This window comes from Cavia porcellus, unplaced genomic scaffold, assembly GCF_034190915.1.
Source record: "Cavia porcellus strain 051 isolate PalLab524CR breed Dunkin Hartley unplaced genomic scaffold, mCavPor4.1 scaffold_23, whole genome shotgun sequence".
Classification (NCBI taxonomy): Eukaryota; Metazoa; Chordata; class Mammalia; order Rodentia; family Caviidae; genus Cavia; species Cavia porcellus.
In genome coordinates, this window is record NW_026947506.1 from 7,570,924 (window position 1) to 7,585,023 (window position 14,100).

The 14,100-nt window shown below is 52.5% G+C and overlaps 1 protein-coding gene across 4 annotated transcripts in view; it reads left to right on the forward strand.

Annotated features, from left to right (window-relative positions):
• Wdfy4 (WDFY family member 4) overlaps positions 1–14,100 on the forward strand; it is a 216,713-nt gene that overhangs the window by 82,991 nt on the left and 119,622 nt on the right. For all 4 annotated transcript variants that reach the window (XM_013148615.3, XM_063233764.1, XM_063233763.1 and 1 more), the window contains exons 25-32: positions 630–703; positions 2,292–2,453; positions 2,814–2,905; positions 3,915–4,014; positions 6,271–6,476; positions 7,813–7,982; positions 9,006–9,131; positions 13,238–13,402. In XM_013148615.3, the coding sequence (XP_013004069.1) occupies positions 630–703; positions 2,292–2,453; positions 2,814–2,905; positions 3,915–4,014; positions 6,271–6,476; positions 7,813–7,982; positions 9,006–9,131; positions 13,238–13,402 (1,095 nt within the window). The remainder of the gene's footprint in view (positions 1–629; positions 704–2,291; positions 2,454–2,813; positions 2,906–3,914; positions 4,015–6,270; positions 6,477–7,812; positions 7,983–9,005; positions 9,132–13,237; positions 13,403–14,100) is intronic.

The window sequence follows — 14,100 nt, forward strand, 5'->3', positions numbered from 1 at the left end:
TCTGGGGACACTCGTATGACCCCAGGTCCCTACCTGCTGTATCCTGGGCTTTGGGAACTGTCAGGATTTGGTGATGATAAATAGGAAGAAAGAAGCAACGGGATGGGAAGCCAGGCCACCAGTCCTGCCTGAGGCACAGTGACAGCTGCTTTTTGCTGTGCACAAAGCCATGCGTGTTCCATGAATGTAAAACCCGAAAAACTAGGGCTTGGTGTCCTCCTCCCACTTGGTGGTGGTGAATGATGCTTGCCACTCAGCTGCTCTGTCTCTGCCTTTACTTTCTTATCTGTAGAGTGGGACCTCTGTGGTCTTGCAAACTCCTATGTGAATGCAATGTGTCCGGCATGTGGTCTCAGTGGTGTAGGCTCAGCACTGGGCAGATGCAGGCCTGGTGGGTGCAGGTGACCTTGACTGGGATCCAGACCCACGATGAGCACCAGGCAGCAGTGAGCTGGGAGGACAGGGCTGAGTTTGAGCCTCCCCAGGAGAAGCGCGCTCATCTACCTGAGGTCAGGGAAGCTGGTCCCATTGCAGAGCTGGCTCCTGGATGCAGGAGACCCAGGGCTACGCTGCCCGCAGACCCTGCCCCACATGTGCCTTGGCCTCAGGGCACACGTCCTGTCTTCCAGCTCTGGATGAACACTGCGGACAACCTGGAGCTGGCCCTCTTCTCCCACCTTGGGGACATCCTCCAGTCGCCGAGGTAGGTGGGTGCCCACAGCCCTGGGTCGGTTTTAAGGAAGACAGTCTTCCTGCCAAGAAATAGGCCTGAGAGGACAGGACAACCGAGGCCTCCTGCCTGCATCCGGAGGGTGGTCACGCACATGGGAGAGTTCTCTGTCCTTTGATGGCCTTGGGCTCAGGAGAACAGGAGCTGGGGGCTTAGAAGTCTCTGTAGCCCAGGGCACCAGCACCAAATCTGGGCTCAGCCAGCGTGGCCAGGAGAGGAGAGCTCAGCTCAGGACTCGTCCTGCTGCTCAGCCTGCTGTCCCCCAGGACTGTCCAGCCACTTTTCTGACTGATCAGGGCTGTTTTGGTTGCAAGGGGCAGAAACAGAACCCAAGGCAGCTTGAGGAAGGAGAAAGGGGAAGAGGGGAGGGAAGGAGGAGGGAAGGGAAGGGGACGGTTCAAGGAGGAGTGCACGGCTCCTTCAAGAGGAATTGGCAGCCCTCTCCCCGGCCTTGTGCCCAGGTGACTGTGCCTGAGCTCTGTCCCTGCTCCTGTCCCTCTCTGTCTGTTGCATTGCTCCTGCAGACCACTTCCCTGTTTTCCAGGTGGCTGCTGGGCAGCTCCTCGTCACAGCTCCTCCGCTTAGCAGGGGTGGCAGAGCCAGGGCTGTCTCATGACTCAATGGTCCTGCAAATAGGGCTGAGTTTCTGCGAGCCAGCTTGGGCCGTGTAGCTGGGCTGGCTGCCTGGCTTCTCCTCTGGAGTGATTGGCAAGAGGCAGTCAGAGGGAGTCCAGAGGCGCTGTGGAGGGTCCTCCTGCCCCTGTCTCCTCTCTCCGCCTGTTCCTGCGGCCACAAGTCCACTTAGCATTTGGGATGTATCTGCAAACATTTCTTCAGGCAGACTCTTACTATGGAGAGCTTGTTATAAGCTATTTCCCACCTCAGGTTTAATGCTGGGTATTCGGTAAAGCACACACCTGTCGGGGCAGCCAAGCCCGCAGGGCCCAGGATGGGGCTGCTTCCTCCCCCGTCGTCGGGTACTGGGGTGTGCGGCTCAGCACAGCTCAGTGCTCCCCCAGGTCCCCTCCTCCTCTGCCCGCCCCTCCCCCCCTTCCCTTTTACTTTGAAATTGCTGTTTTCTAAGAAACAGACATTTACCCCGGGAGCTGCTTTCTTTGGGAGAGTAGAATTTACTGGAAACTGGCTTTGTGGTTACCCCAAGGAGGAATACTCGAGTCCACTTTGTGGCTTAGACGGGCAGGAAGATGGCACACACACCCAGACAGACCCTCACTTTTGCTTGGGGACGGGCTGCGGGTCACCTGAGTGTCTGCTGTCTTGCTGCTGAGTTTCTGAGGCCGACGTTAGTTTTCCTGGAGGCTCAGGATTTAAAAGTCAATAATTGGGGTTTGTCTCTGAAGGCGGTTTCCGGAGGATGGAGGCTGGGGGTGCTGCCCCAGCGACTCTGGCACTCGGCAGATGCATATTCGATGGTTCTGATGGCATCTTGACAAGATGCCAAGAAGCCCTAAAGTCAGTGTCGAAAAGCTTTTTAGCAGAAACAGAGTGAATTCGGTTCATTCCCGTAAAAGCTTTCATTGCCTCTCTCCTGGGCTTGCAGGGAAGGGGCGAGGAACGCCGAGGTCGCCCACCAGGCCCAGCTCATCCCCAAGCTCGTCTTTCTCTTCAACGAGCCCAGCCTCGCCCCCACCAAGGTTCCCACCATCATTGGCATCCTGGGCTGCCAGCTGAGGGGCCACTTCAGCATCCGGGACCTGCTTAGGTACAAAGGGACAGGGGCCGGCTGTGGCCTCACTGTGCTCAGCCCACTAGGGTCCTGCTGGGGAGGCTCCTGTTCACAGATGGGAGCTGGAAGAAACGGGGAGGATTGGGGCGAGAAGTGGTTTTCTCCCCTGGCATCTGCCGACCCCTGAGACTCCCTGAGTGTGGCCAACCTGTTGTGGCTCCTGCATTCGACCCATGTGCCTGCCAGCTGGTGCCACCCTCAGCCTCCCTCTCCACATCCACCAACACAGAGGTCACTGCTCTGATGAATCCCAACAGAGTTTAGAAGTTTCTGGAAATACTGTGCGGACCACAGGCTAACATGATTCCCCTCCTGTTTCTGTCCTGCTGTGCCCAGGATCGGGCTGTTCATTGTGTATACCCTCAAGCCTTCCTCTGTGGACGAGACGCAGGTCTGCGTGGACGGAGCCCTGGCCTCCTCGGCACCTGGTGAGGGACTTTGCCTGAATGCTAGGGGCTGAGGGCGATGGGGAAGCACCATAGCTGAGAAGAATCGGGGTGCATTCCTGCTCTAGAACCTCAGCTGGGCTCTGAACTGCAGAGGAGGGGTGGCTCCCTGGGACAGCACCTGGGCATCAGTGGTGCTTTCCCGGTGGACCCCTGCCACCCTGGCTCCCACACTTGTGGGCACCTGAGGTCTCTGAGCACCCTAAGGTGGCAGCCTCCGCGTCTGGTTTGCCCAAGCTCATCTCTCCAGAGATGCCACCCCTGCACGCACTATCCCCGCTTCCTCCTCTACACCAGTGTCCCCGCCCTGCCACACCGCCTTGTGCTGCCACACCCTGTGTCCTCCTCTTCTTCGGAGGCCCCTGGGGCTCCGCGCCGTGTGCAGTGTGGGATCGGTTTCCTCAGGCTGCCTTGTCGCCCCGACTGGGTGCTGGCTGGTGGCCTGCCTTGTGTCCTCTCTGCTGAGACGTGTGAGGGGACCGTGGTGTCCACTGTCTCCCAGGCCCTGTAGGCCTGTGCTGCCCAACACCAGAGCCTCTTGGCAGTGCGACCATTTACGTTTCCAATTTAATTCATTGAACAGAAATGCAGTCGAAAAGTCAGTTCCTCAGCCTTGCCTGTTCCAAGAGCTCAGGGAGGCACAGGCCAGGGACCAGGTCCTGGACTGGAGAGGCACAAAACAGTCCCACTGTCACAGAAGACACGCTGGGATGGCATTGCCCGATCTATCTGAATTTTTGTTTTCAAAGACAGATCCGAGGAAGACATTTCTAGGTAAAGGGAACATTAGCAGCATTTCCCAAAATTCTTTTTTTTTTTTTTTTTTTTTACGATCGCCTTGTAATCCAGAATTGCCTGCCAAAATTTCGAGTCCCATCCGTGCCCCAATTCCTGAGCAAACTAAGCGTTTGATGAATCCGATGGCTCACTGGGCCAACGTTATATCGCTTTACATCCGTTTCCTCTCAAATCTGAATTTTCTGCTTTGTAGCTGGAAGCCAAACATCTGGACAGACAATCAGCCTCAGAAACCAGTTGTTGGAGATGCTGCTCGGCGTAATATCTTCCCCCCAACTCCATCTGTCCTCCGAGTGAGTAGCTCCGGGGAAGAGCAATTTGGCACAAGGCTGCCTCCTACAGGGCTGCGGTATTAAATCCTTTCCTTAATGAAAAGTTTGGCATCTCCGAGTCTGTTTCCATGATGCGTTTCCTACACGAGGCGGAACAAACATTGTATTTTCCTCACCCGATCAACCAGACCTTGCCCTGAGATATCGCATGCAAGAGTTCAATGGGCAAGGGTGACCAGGAGCAGATTTGGTGTCATTTCAATCAGCTCTTGTGTCACCATTGCCGTCCTATGATTGTTACTGTTCTGCGGTTATGATGATCACTGCCTTCGATGTCCTGTGCTTGGCAGACAGCAGGATGGAGAAATGGTTAGCCCAAGTCACATCCATCAAGGCAAAGCCTTGCCAAATTCCTCCGCTGTTTATTCCTAGTGTGTTAGTTTTTTTCCCAATTTGGAAAAGCAGTGCTATCTGCCTTCAGCTGACTTCCAAAGTAATGTGGAGCCATAAAACTGATTCTGTGGACTCCTGGCTGCTTGCTTGCCGTCCTGGAGCCATTTGTCAGGCGACTATATTTTGAGTGCCTACTGTATTCCAGCCACTGTTTCTGACTCCTGGGATGCAGCTGTGAGCACGTCCATACAATTCCTCAGCTTCTCTGAGGTTACACTCAGTGTGTCTGTGTGTTCGCGGTGGGGAGGGGTCACCCCTCAGCGAAGCGACCTTGCAAATTTTAGTTGCAAATTTACATTTTTGCAAGTTTACGTTTTTTGGTGATGTAGCGGGTTGACACTGGAGGATGCTTTGGCGGCGAGCTAGTGTGGCCCTATTCTTTTTCGTCTTTTTAAAAGGATGTAGTATAGCACGTAAGCACCCAGATGGTAGCATCTGGGCCTTCTGGGCTGGGTCCCAGCTCTGTCCCTAAGGACTCCAGAATGTTATGCAAGCTCTGTATGCCTCTGTCTACTTGTTTGTGTGGGATTAAAAATAATACCTTCCATACATGGCGATGGTGAGGAGGAAGTGAGCTAATGTGTAGAGAGACCCGAGAGAGGTGTCTGGAAAACTGTTGTCATTCCTGCTGTCACCACTTATCAGTATCATCGCCAGCATCACCACCACTGTCACCACCATCCTATAATTGTCTTCATCACCAGGGCCACATCACTGCTGTCATCACCACCACCACCATTGTCATCACAACCACCATCACTGCCACCACTGACCACCACCACTGTGACCATAGCCATCTCCACACCATCCATTACCACCCCATTATCCCCATCATCGCCCCTGTCATCCTCACGGTCATCGTCACCAAGTCGAGTGACCAGAGCACATGAGGAGCTCTGCCAGAGTCATCCAGTCTGTGAGCATCACAGGCGGGGCTAGGAAAGAGGCCAGTTCCTTGGCCCCTCGTCCACTGCTCACTCTAGTGGACACCAGCCCCACCCCTGCCTCACCTGGTCTGGCAGCTGGAGCTGACCCCACTGCTCCGTGTAGATGGCTCTTTCCCCGGCTCCCAAGGCTGAATGCCGTGCTTGGTCAGCGTCCTGGCCACCTGCCTCCTGGCCCTCCTGGCCCTTTCCATTCCTGTGTTCTCCAGACTCATCATTTTAAAACGGGTTTTGAGAATGGTAGTCCATGGCCTTTCTTTGCGTAAACTGATAGAGATGACTAAATATTAGACCATTCCACTTAGAGTAGCTTTTTGTCTTTTTGAGACAGGGTCTCACTATGCAGTCCAGGCTGGCCTTAAGCTCACTTTGTAGTTCAGGCTGGTCTCGAACTCTTAACGATCCTCCTGCCTCAGACTCCTGAGTGCTGGGATTACAGGCGTGCGCCACCACACCAGGCAATTTAGAGTAGTTGTGACTAATGTCTTTAAAAAGGAGATAATGAAGCATTGTGTTTTCTGTGACGGGCCAGTGTAATTAAATTACACAGGCGGCTGTTCCTGCACTATGTACATGCGAGGAGTGGGGAAGCTGGGAAATGAAGGAGTCCACACGATTTCACCTTTCTCCATGCACAGCTCCCAGGTGCTTTGCAAAGCTTTGGCCAACTTATGTTGCAGCAATTAATGAACAAATTTATCCACTGTGCAGCAATTCTGCCACCATTTTTCTCCACATTCTTTCAAAATGTGCTGTGTGCGCTTCTCTAGGCCATCAATAAATACCAACCTGCACTGCCTTTCCCCGGGGATTTGTGGGCTGGGCTTTGTCTCTTCCGGAAGTGGCTGAAAGGTAATGGACTCTACTTACTGATCCCCAGGTCCAAGGAGGAGATGTTTGTGAGCCTGGGCCCTGACTGGTTCCTGCTGCTCCTGCAGGGTCACCTGCACCCCAGCACCACCGTGCTGGCCTTGAAGCTGCTGCTGCTCTTCCTGTCTAGCCCCTCCCTCCGTGCCCAATTCAAGGATGGCCTGTCTGTGGGCTCCTGGGTGGAGCACAGCGCTGAAGGCGTGGCCACCATGATGGGTGAGTGTGGGCACCTTCTCCTCCTGAGATATGAGGATGCCACAGGACCTGTGCAGCACCCTGCAGCTGGGCCGCCTGGGCTTCTCCCAGATGGCTCCAGATCGGCCCTTGCCTCAGGACTACTGGGTGGCACCTCTGCCTCCATGCTCTGCGCCCCTGAATGCTGCTCCCCAGCATTCCTAGGCTCCCCATTTGATCGCATGCCCCACAAGGATCAGAACTTCCCAACTGGCCTCTGCTATCTGTGTGCCACAGGGTTCATGGTTCGAGTGAGTCTCGGTTCCTCCAGGAGAGGAGGGACTTGCCCACGTCAGGACACCTCTGTCAGTTCTCTGTCCCTCTCCTCCTGTCCTCTGCAGTGCTGCTCACTTTCTACTGGTGTTTGTGTTTTGCCACTTACACACCCCTTCCACACTCTCTGTGCTTCTGTATCCAAGTTGCCTGATACAAAACTGCCTGCCTGCTTCCCAGGTGGTTGGCATTTAGTACATATTTGTCTTTGAGTCAATGAATAGCTGAGTTACTGAATGGATGGATGGGCAAATGAATTAATAAACGGATGAATGCACGAATGAATGGTTGGCTAGATGAATGAATGGATGAATGGATAGATGGATGGATGGATACATGGATGGATGGTTGGATAGATGGATGGATGGACAGATGGATGGATACATGGATGGATGGATGGGTGGATGGACAGATGGATGGATGGATGGATAGATGGATGGAAGGATGTATGGATGGACAGATGTATGGATGGGCAGATGGATGGACAGATGTATGGATGGGCAGATGGATGGACAGATGGATGGACGGATGGATGGGCAGATGGGTGGATGGATGGACAGATGGATGGATGGATGGACGGATGGATGGACGGATGTATGAATGGACAGATGGATGGATGGATGGATGGTTGGATGGACAGATGGATGGATGGATGGATGGATGGATGGATGGATGATGGACAGATGGATGGATGGACAGATGTATGAATGGACAGATGGATGGATGGATGGATGGTTGGATGGACAGATGGATGTATGTATGGATGTATGGATGGACAGATGGATGGATGGACAGATGGATGGATGGACGGATGGATGGACAGATGTATGGATGGACAGATGGATGGACGGATGAATGGATGGATGGATGGATGAGGTGTCAGGACTGGGAAAATGAATTTCAGCCAGGTTCCTCCTTTTGCTCAACTTTGTGAACATGTATTTTCGTCCAGTGTCTCTTAAGATAGGGGTGTGTAGCAGGAACCCCTGCTGTGTCCACACCCACCCTGACCGGCTCTGTCTTGTGCCTCCTCTCCAACCCACAGACAACCTGAAGATGCCCCAAGCTGTGGCGGAGCCGAACCCCTGCCTGCTGCCCGGCTTCCGTGTCTTGGCCGAATTCCTGGGCCACCGTGTTCATGTCCCCGAAGTCTACCTCATCCTGTCGAGCTTCTTCCTGCAGACACCACTGACAGAGCTGACGGATGGGCCCAAGGTAGATTCTGGGGGTGCCCCGGGGCCGAGGGGGCACTTGGCTTTCTGATTCCACAGGACTGAGGCAGCGCCCTGAGACTGCTCACCACCACTGGTCCTTCGGGCTGGGAGTGCCAGGCTCGCGCTTTTCCCCATGGCCCACACCCGGGCAGCTCTCAGGCAGCCTCCTCTCAGCCCATCACCCCCTGAGCCTCAGCCGTCTCTCTCCTGCAAGCCCGGCTTGGATAAGTCTCAGGTTAAAGTCTTTCCCTTCCTGGACCCAGCGGAGAAGTTGGGTCCTGGCGAGGCAGCTGCTTCCCCTGAAACCCACCTCATTGACATCTCACCACGGGCATCAGAGAGCCTGGCTTCCAGGCTGTCCGGGACTCTGTGCCTTCTTCCCAGAGAACTCAGGCCACCCTTGTCCTCCTCTGCACTGTCTTTTCCATGTCTCCCATCCCACTGACTGATCCTTGTAGACACAAGTGTGTTACACTCTCCCCTTGAAAGCCAGCAGCTGACCTGGGCTCTTCTCGGGACCTCATGGTGTCCATTTACCGCATTCTCAGCCTTTCTGGAAAATAATCCAAGAGGGGTCCACCTTCACTGGGCGTGGCATCCGACCCTCCTTTCCCCCAGTGCCCCGCACCAACCTCACCCTCCACAGCCTCGCGCTCTGACCAGATGGGGTTCAGTTCTGGAGGAGACACCAAGCTCCCTTGTGCTTGCGTCCCTGACCTGTCTCTAACGTGCCTTCTCTGCTGTCCTCCACTGGGTCATTCCTCCAGGACGATCAGCTGCTCTGAATTCACCCACTCGGTGACTTTATGGTCCCCTTTTCCCTTGTCACCTACCTGGCAGGAGTGTCCTCTCCAGACTCAGGTCCAAGGCCACCTCTGGCACAGTTCCTAGACTGCTCCTCCTCTGCTGCTGGGGTGCTGTGCTCTTGGGGTCGCCCCAGAGCAGATGCTGCGTGGACCACAGAACGGGTGGGTGCCTGGAGCATGCGCCCTGGCTCTCCTCTCAGCCCTGTGTCCTCCTGCAGGACAGCCTAGATGCCATGCTGCAGTGGCTCTTGCAGAAGCATCACCAGCAAGAGGTGCTCCGGGCTGGGCTGTGCACAGAAGGTGCCCTGCTGCTCCTGGAGATGCTGAGAGCCACCATGAGCCAGGTGAGAGCACTTCCCACATGCCACCCCAGAAGGTGCTGCTGGGAGGTGAGTGGGGAAGGCCCACCGTGATCTTCCCATCCCAGTAGCTTCCCAGGGATGCTGATGTCTTAGTCATCTCTGAGGAGCTGTCACCAAATGCCCAAGACCAGGTATTTTATAAAGAGAGGGGTTAGTTAAGCTCACAGGCTGGAGGCCATGCTCTTGAGTTCTCTGGCGATGCTGTCTTGATGCACCGTAGCAGGGTGGAGCATCATGTGTTAAGACGGCTCAGATCTCACTTGCTCCTCTAAGGACATCAGTGCCATCACTCTCGTCACAATCACCTCCCAACGGCCCCTTCTCTGTGTACCATGAGCATGAGGGTTTGGGGTGTAAGCTTGTAGCACATGCACTTTCAGGGGACACACCCAAGCCACAGCAGGTGGTAACTAGTAAGATGAAACGGAAGAGGTGAGGAGGCTCCCAGGGGTGACTTAGTGCAACAGGAAGCCCAGCCTACAGGGCCCAAGGTGCTCTGTGCACCCTGACTGGAGACGCACTTTGTGAAACCAACAGCGTTTCCCCACACAGGCAAGCATCTGGTGGCTCCCAGCATCTACAGGTCACAGTGTGACCTTACCGATGTGGAGACCACAAAACTCTTTTTGTAGTATTCCCTCGAGATTTCGTGAATGTCTTTCCACATCAGTAGAGTGGGAGACCATGGGAATCAGCCGTGCCTGTAATGGAAGTTTATGTTGGTCTTCAGTGTTGTCACAAAAACTGTTCAAGGAACTTTGTTGAACAGACACCATTTCATTGAAGACTTCCTCAGTGTAAACTCTGGGGAGTGGACTTCCGATCACAGTGCACACTGTATGTGCTTCTCAGGAAGGTTGCATTAAACATCGCGTGTGTACATCACACAGCTTATGGTCCCGGGTCCATCTGTGTCCTGTATCAAAGTCCATGGCTCCATCCTTAGCCCACAGCAGTCTCCCAGCTTGGGAGACGCTTGTTCCATAGTTGAGTTCTTTTGTACATGCTATTACCCTGTTTTTAAAATCTCTTTTCAAGTGTGTATTAATTCTGTTTATTTTTCTGAGAACTGCTTACGTCCTTTGCCAGTTTCTGTGCGTATGTATTCATGTGTGGTTATGTGGAGAAAATATAGATCACGCTTTTTGCCCTTTTTGAAGACAAGATTTTTTTCACTTTAATTCAAAAGTCTCTTAGCATATAAGTCAACAGCTGTGTGCTTTTTTCCAGTTCTCTATCATGAATTATATCAATAGATTTTACAGCACTTTTACAAAGATCTTGTTTAGCCGTCCGGTTCTTAATTTTTTAGAGAGTATTTCCTTATTTTGTTTGTAAATATTTATGATTTTGTAGTCACCAAGTTGTAAATGATACTGCACTGCAGTTTGCTTTTTTTGTTATATCTTTATGAGTTTTTGATGTTGGTCTCGTTCTAGTTTATATAAAAGTGACTAACCTCCTTTATAGTCAAGAATGTAATAAATCTACAACTCTTACGTGATTTAAATGGTTTTCTATGAGGCTGCCCATGACTAAAGTTTTTCATGATTACTATTTACAGCTTTCGAATGTCTTCTTGACCCAGTTCAGTTAGTTGGCATTTAGACATAATTTTTCATTTATTCGATTTGCACAAGTGGTCTTGTGTTAATTACCTTTCCGTTCCTCACTCAGTTGGTCTGTTGCTTAGAACGTGTAGTGAGTCATCCTAGCAAAACTGTGGGACACAGCAAGACTTCTAACTTCACTGCCAGATTGCAATAAAGAAGAAAGGGAGACATCAGGAGTGCTTGGTCCCCTCCAAGGCCATGACTCCAATGACCTAAAGACCTCCCATTAGGCTCCACCCCTTAAAGTTTCCTTTACCTCCCAGCAGAGCCAGGCTGGAGACCAAGTCTTCGATGCATGGCCCTTGGAGGACACCCTAGACATAAACTATGGCAGGTCTCTTCTAATTCATTTAATTTTCTGTGTTGTTTATTGCTTCTTGCTCTTAATTTGGAAGCTCCCATTCTTTCTCTGTCATACTTTTCTTTCTACTTAGGGGATAAGGCTTGCGGATTTATTTAAAGAATCAGATCTTAGATATGTTAACCAGTTTCCTGAGATTGTTTCTGTCAACTTCTAAGATTTTTATAGGTAGCACCTTCATTTTTGCTTATTTTCTAGAACTTTCGTGATTGCAATTATAAAGATCTCTTTGATTCCTATTTTTCAGTGCCCATGTAGTTGGTTTTTTTTTGATTTTTATTTTTTATCTATTTGTAGTTTTTACCCTGGTCTGATTATAATGGCAGTGCATTTTTCATCTTTGACATATTTGTTCATTCAATTGTAGGGCTAGTGTGCATTTAATTTTGGGGTACCTGGAAATAAACAGCCATGCAGTGCATATTCTTTTGCATCTGGCTTCTTCCTCTCATCACGAGGTCATGGGATTCACTTGTGTTGTCGTGGATGTCAGTAATTCAGCTTTTTCACGGCAGAGTGCTATTTTCTTGTAATTAATCACAATCCATTCTGCGTGGTTTCACTTTGGAAATGTCAGGGATAAAGTTTCCACATTCCTGTCTTTTGGTGGACATTTCCCTTCTGTTGGGACATGTTGGACTTACTTAAGTCAACAATGCCAAATAAATTCTTCAAAGTAGAAGGACCAATTTACAGTCCTCTGCTCCTCCTCTGGCTGTATACCCTTGCCAGTGTTTTTCACTGTTAGTTAACTTTTTTTAATATCAGACATTCTACTGCATGTGATAATCCATTGGAAGAGACGGCATTCCCTCCGCTATAGAAACTCCATTCAAACAAGGTCACAGACCACAGGCACAGAGGTCACATGTGCCTAGCACTTTGTTGGCCATAACTTGACCTTCAAGGGTCTCTGTAGACTGGTGGACCGAATCCAAATTCCTCTTCCAGAATTCCAAATTCTCTGTCTCTGATCTCGTCTCATAGCTGCTTCTGTTTTTACCCTGCGCTAGCGGCTGTAGAAGTCTCATTGCTAAAATGTCTCACTCGCTTCTCCCAGCAACCTTCTGAAATAGGTCGCATCAGGATTCTCATTCAATAAAGCTGGAGCCCAAGGCGTCGTGGTAATAAGGGGCTGGTCCAGCTGTGCGTGGTGGTGCACAGCTGTAATCCCAGGACTCTGGGAGGCTGAGCCAGGAGAATCCGAGCGCAAGCCTAGTTTGGGCAGTTTAGCAACTTACAGCACGACTTGTCTGGAAGTAATCAAGGACTGGGGATGTAGCTCAGTGGAAGAGGCTGACTTCCCTCCAGGCTGACGAACTCCTGAGATAACTCTCTGCCTTCTGCTTGCACGTTCTCTCCTGCAAATCTAATTCTATGCTGCAGGGTCTGGGGAGCTCAGATGCAGGTGGCTTCAGAAACGGTTCCTCCGCCTGATCCTACCCAGCCCAGACCCCCGCCAGGCCCCAGAGCTATGATTCCCTGCATCTGGCCTTTCTTTCTGCAATTGGGTTCCAGTTTCCCTGTGTGGGTCATGAGGCCAAGAGGCATTGAAGAGGTCACAGTGTTGGGCAACACTAATAGCCAGACAGGGTAGTGGGACCAGCTCAGACGTGACCCATTCCAGACCCTGCCAGCGGGAGACAGGGTGCATCCAGTTACTGTCCAGGAGGGAGTTAGCAGCGGGCTGGGGAAGATGGTGGCTTGTGGTGGGCATTCTCGTTGGGCTCAGCATGCATCCTGTGTCTAATTCCATGGCAGCTGCACCGGGAGGACAGTGGTCCACTGGGGTCCATCCCTGGCTCTGATCCTCAGCATGGTATAACCTTGGCAGGCAGTGGAACCTCTCTGTGTGGGTCCACATAGAGCCTAGCTCACAGGGGTGCTGTGTGGCAAGGAGAGGACAGCATGTGCAGCCTGGGGACAGCATCTGAGCTCACTGCACCATCCCCCTGGGACGCCCACTCAGGCTGGCCGCAGTCTCGTGCAGTGCCTCCTTTGTGATCTTGGGGAGGAGGCTGCGGTCTGGGCTTAGGCTGTTGGGTCCTGCTGCCATGGACCCTGACCCTGACCCCGACCCCGACCCCAACTCATCTCACGGAGTGCGTCCTCAGTCCTCAGCAGGGCGTGAGGAAGACGCTTGGGAGCGGACATTCCCGGCCAGCATGCTGCACTTCCTGGGCCTGGTGCACCGCACCTACCCCGAGGACCCAGCCTGGAGGGCGCCGGAATTCCTGCAGACCCTGGCCACAGTCACCTTCCCCATGGGACCCCCAAAGGTAGGACAGTTTGCCACCACACCCACCCTGGGGAGCTGGTCCGAGAACTTCCTCATCTCTCTCTGCTAAGGGAACCTCAGTAATGAGCAATGGGATGGTAGACCAGGTCCTGTTCTTTGTGGATGCCTGGCCTGGAGATGGTGACTCTTGTTTGGGGCATAGCTTGGGCTTCTGCCAGCCAGCGATTGTGGCTTCCAGTCTGGAGCCAGGCAAGCCAGGGGTGGGGACAGAAGGACTCAGATGGGTCTGGAAGACAAGGTCCTGGGTCTGCTGGCTGACCTTTCCCAGGGTATCCATGGTGACAGCATCCATCTCTGGAACCCTGGGACACACCGGGCCTGAGCCTTGAGCTTTAAGTCACTCTAGTAGCCCCTGAACAGGTGGTGTCCAGGAAGGGAAACTGAGGCTCAGAGACAAAGTAGTGTTCTGAGTCCTTGTGAGTCAGAGGACAGTGAGACACATGTCACAGAACCACTGAGGGATGGCCATGTGCCAAAGATCCTGGCGTTAATATGTGACACAGCCAAGTCCTAAAGTGTACTCTCTCCTCCCGAAACCTCCTCCCCCACCTGGGGAAGGGGACTGGCCATTCTTCAGGCCCCATGATGGCCGTTTGAAAATAGAAGCAAGCACCAGGTAAAGTGTGGGAGAGCAGCCAACCCTCTGTAACCTCGGGCTCTGCCTCTGGGGTCTGCACA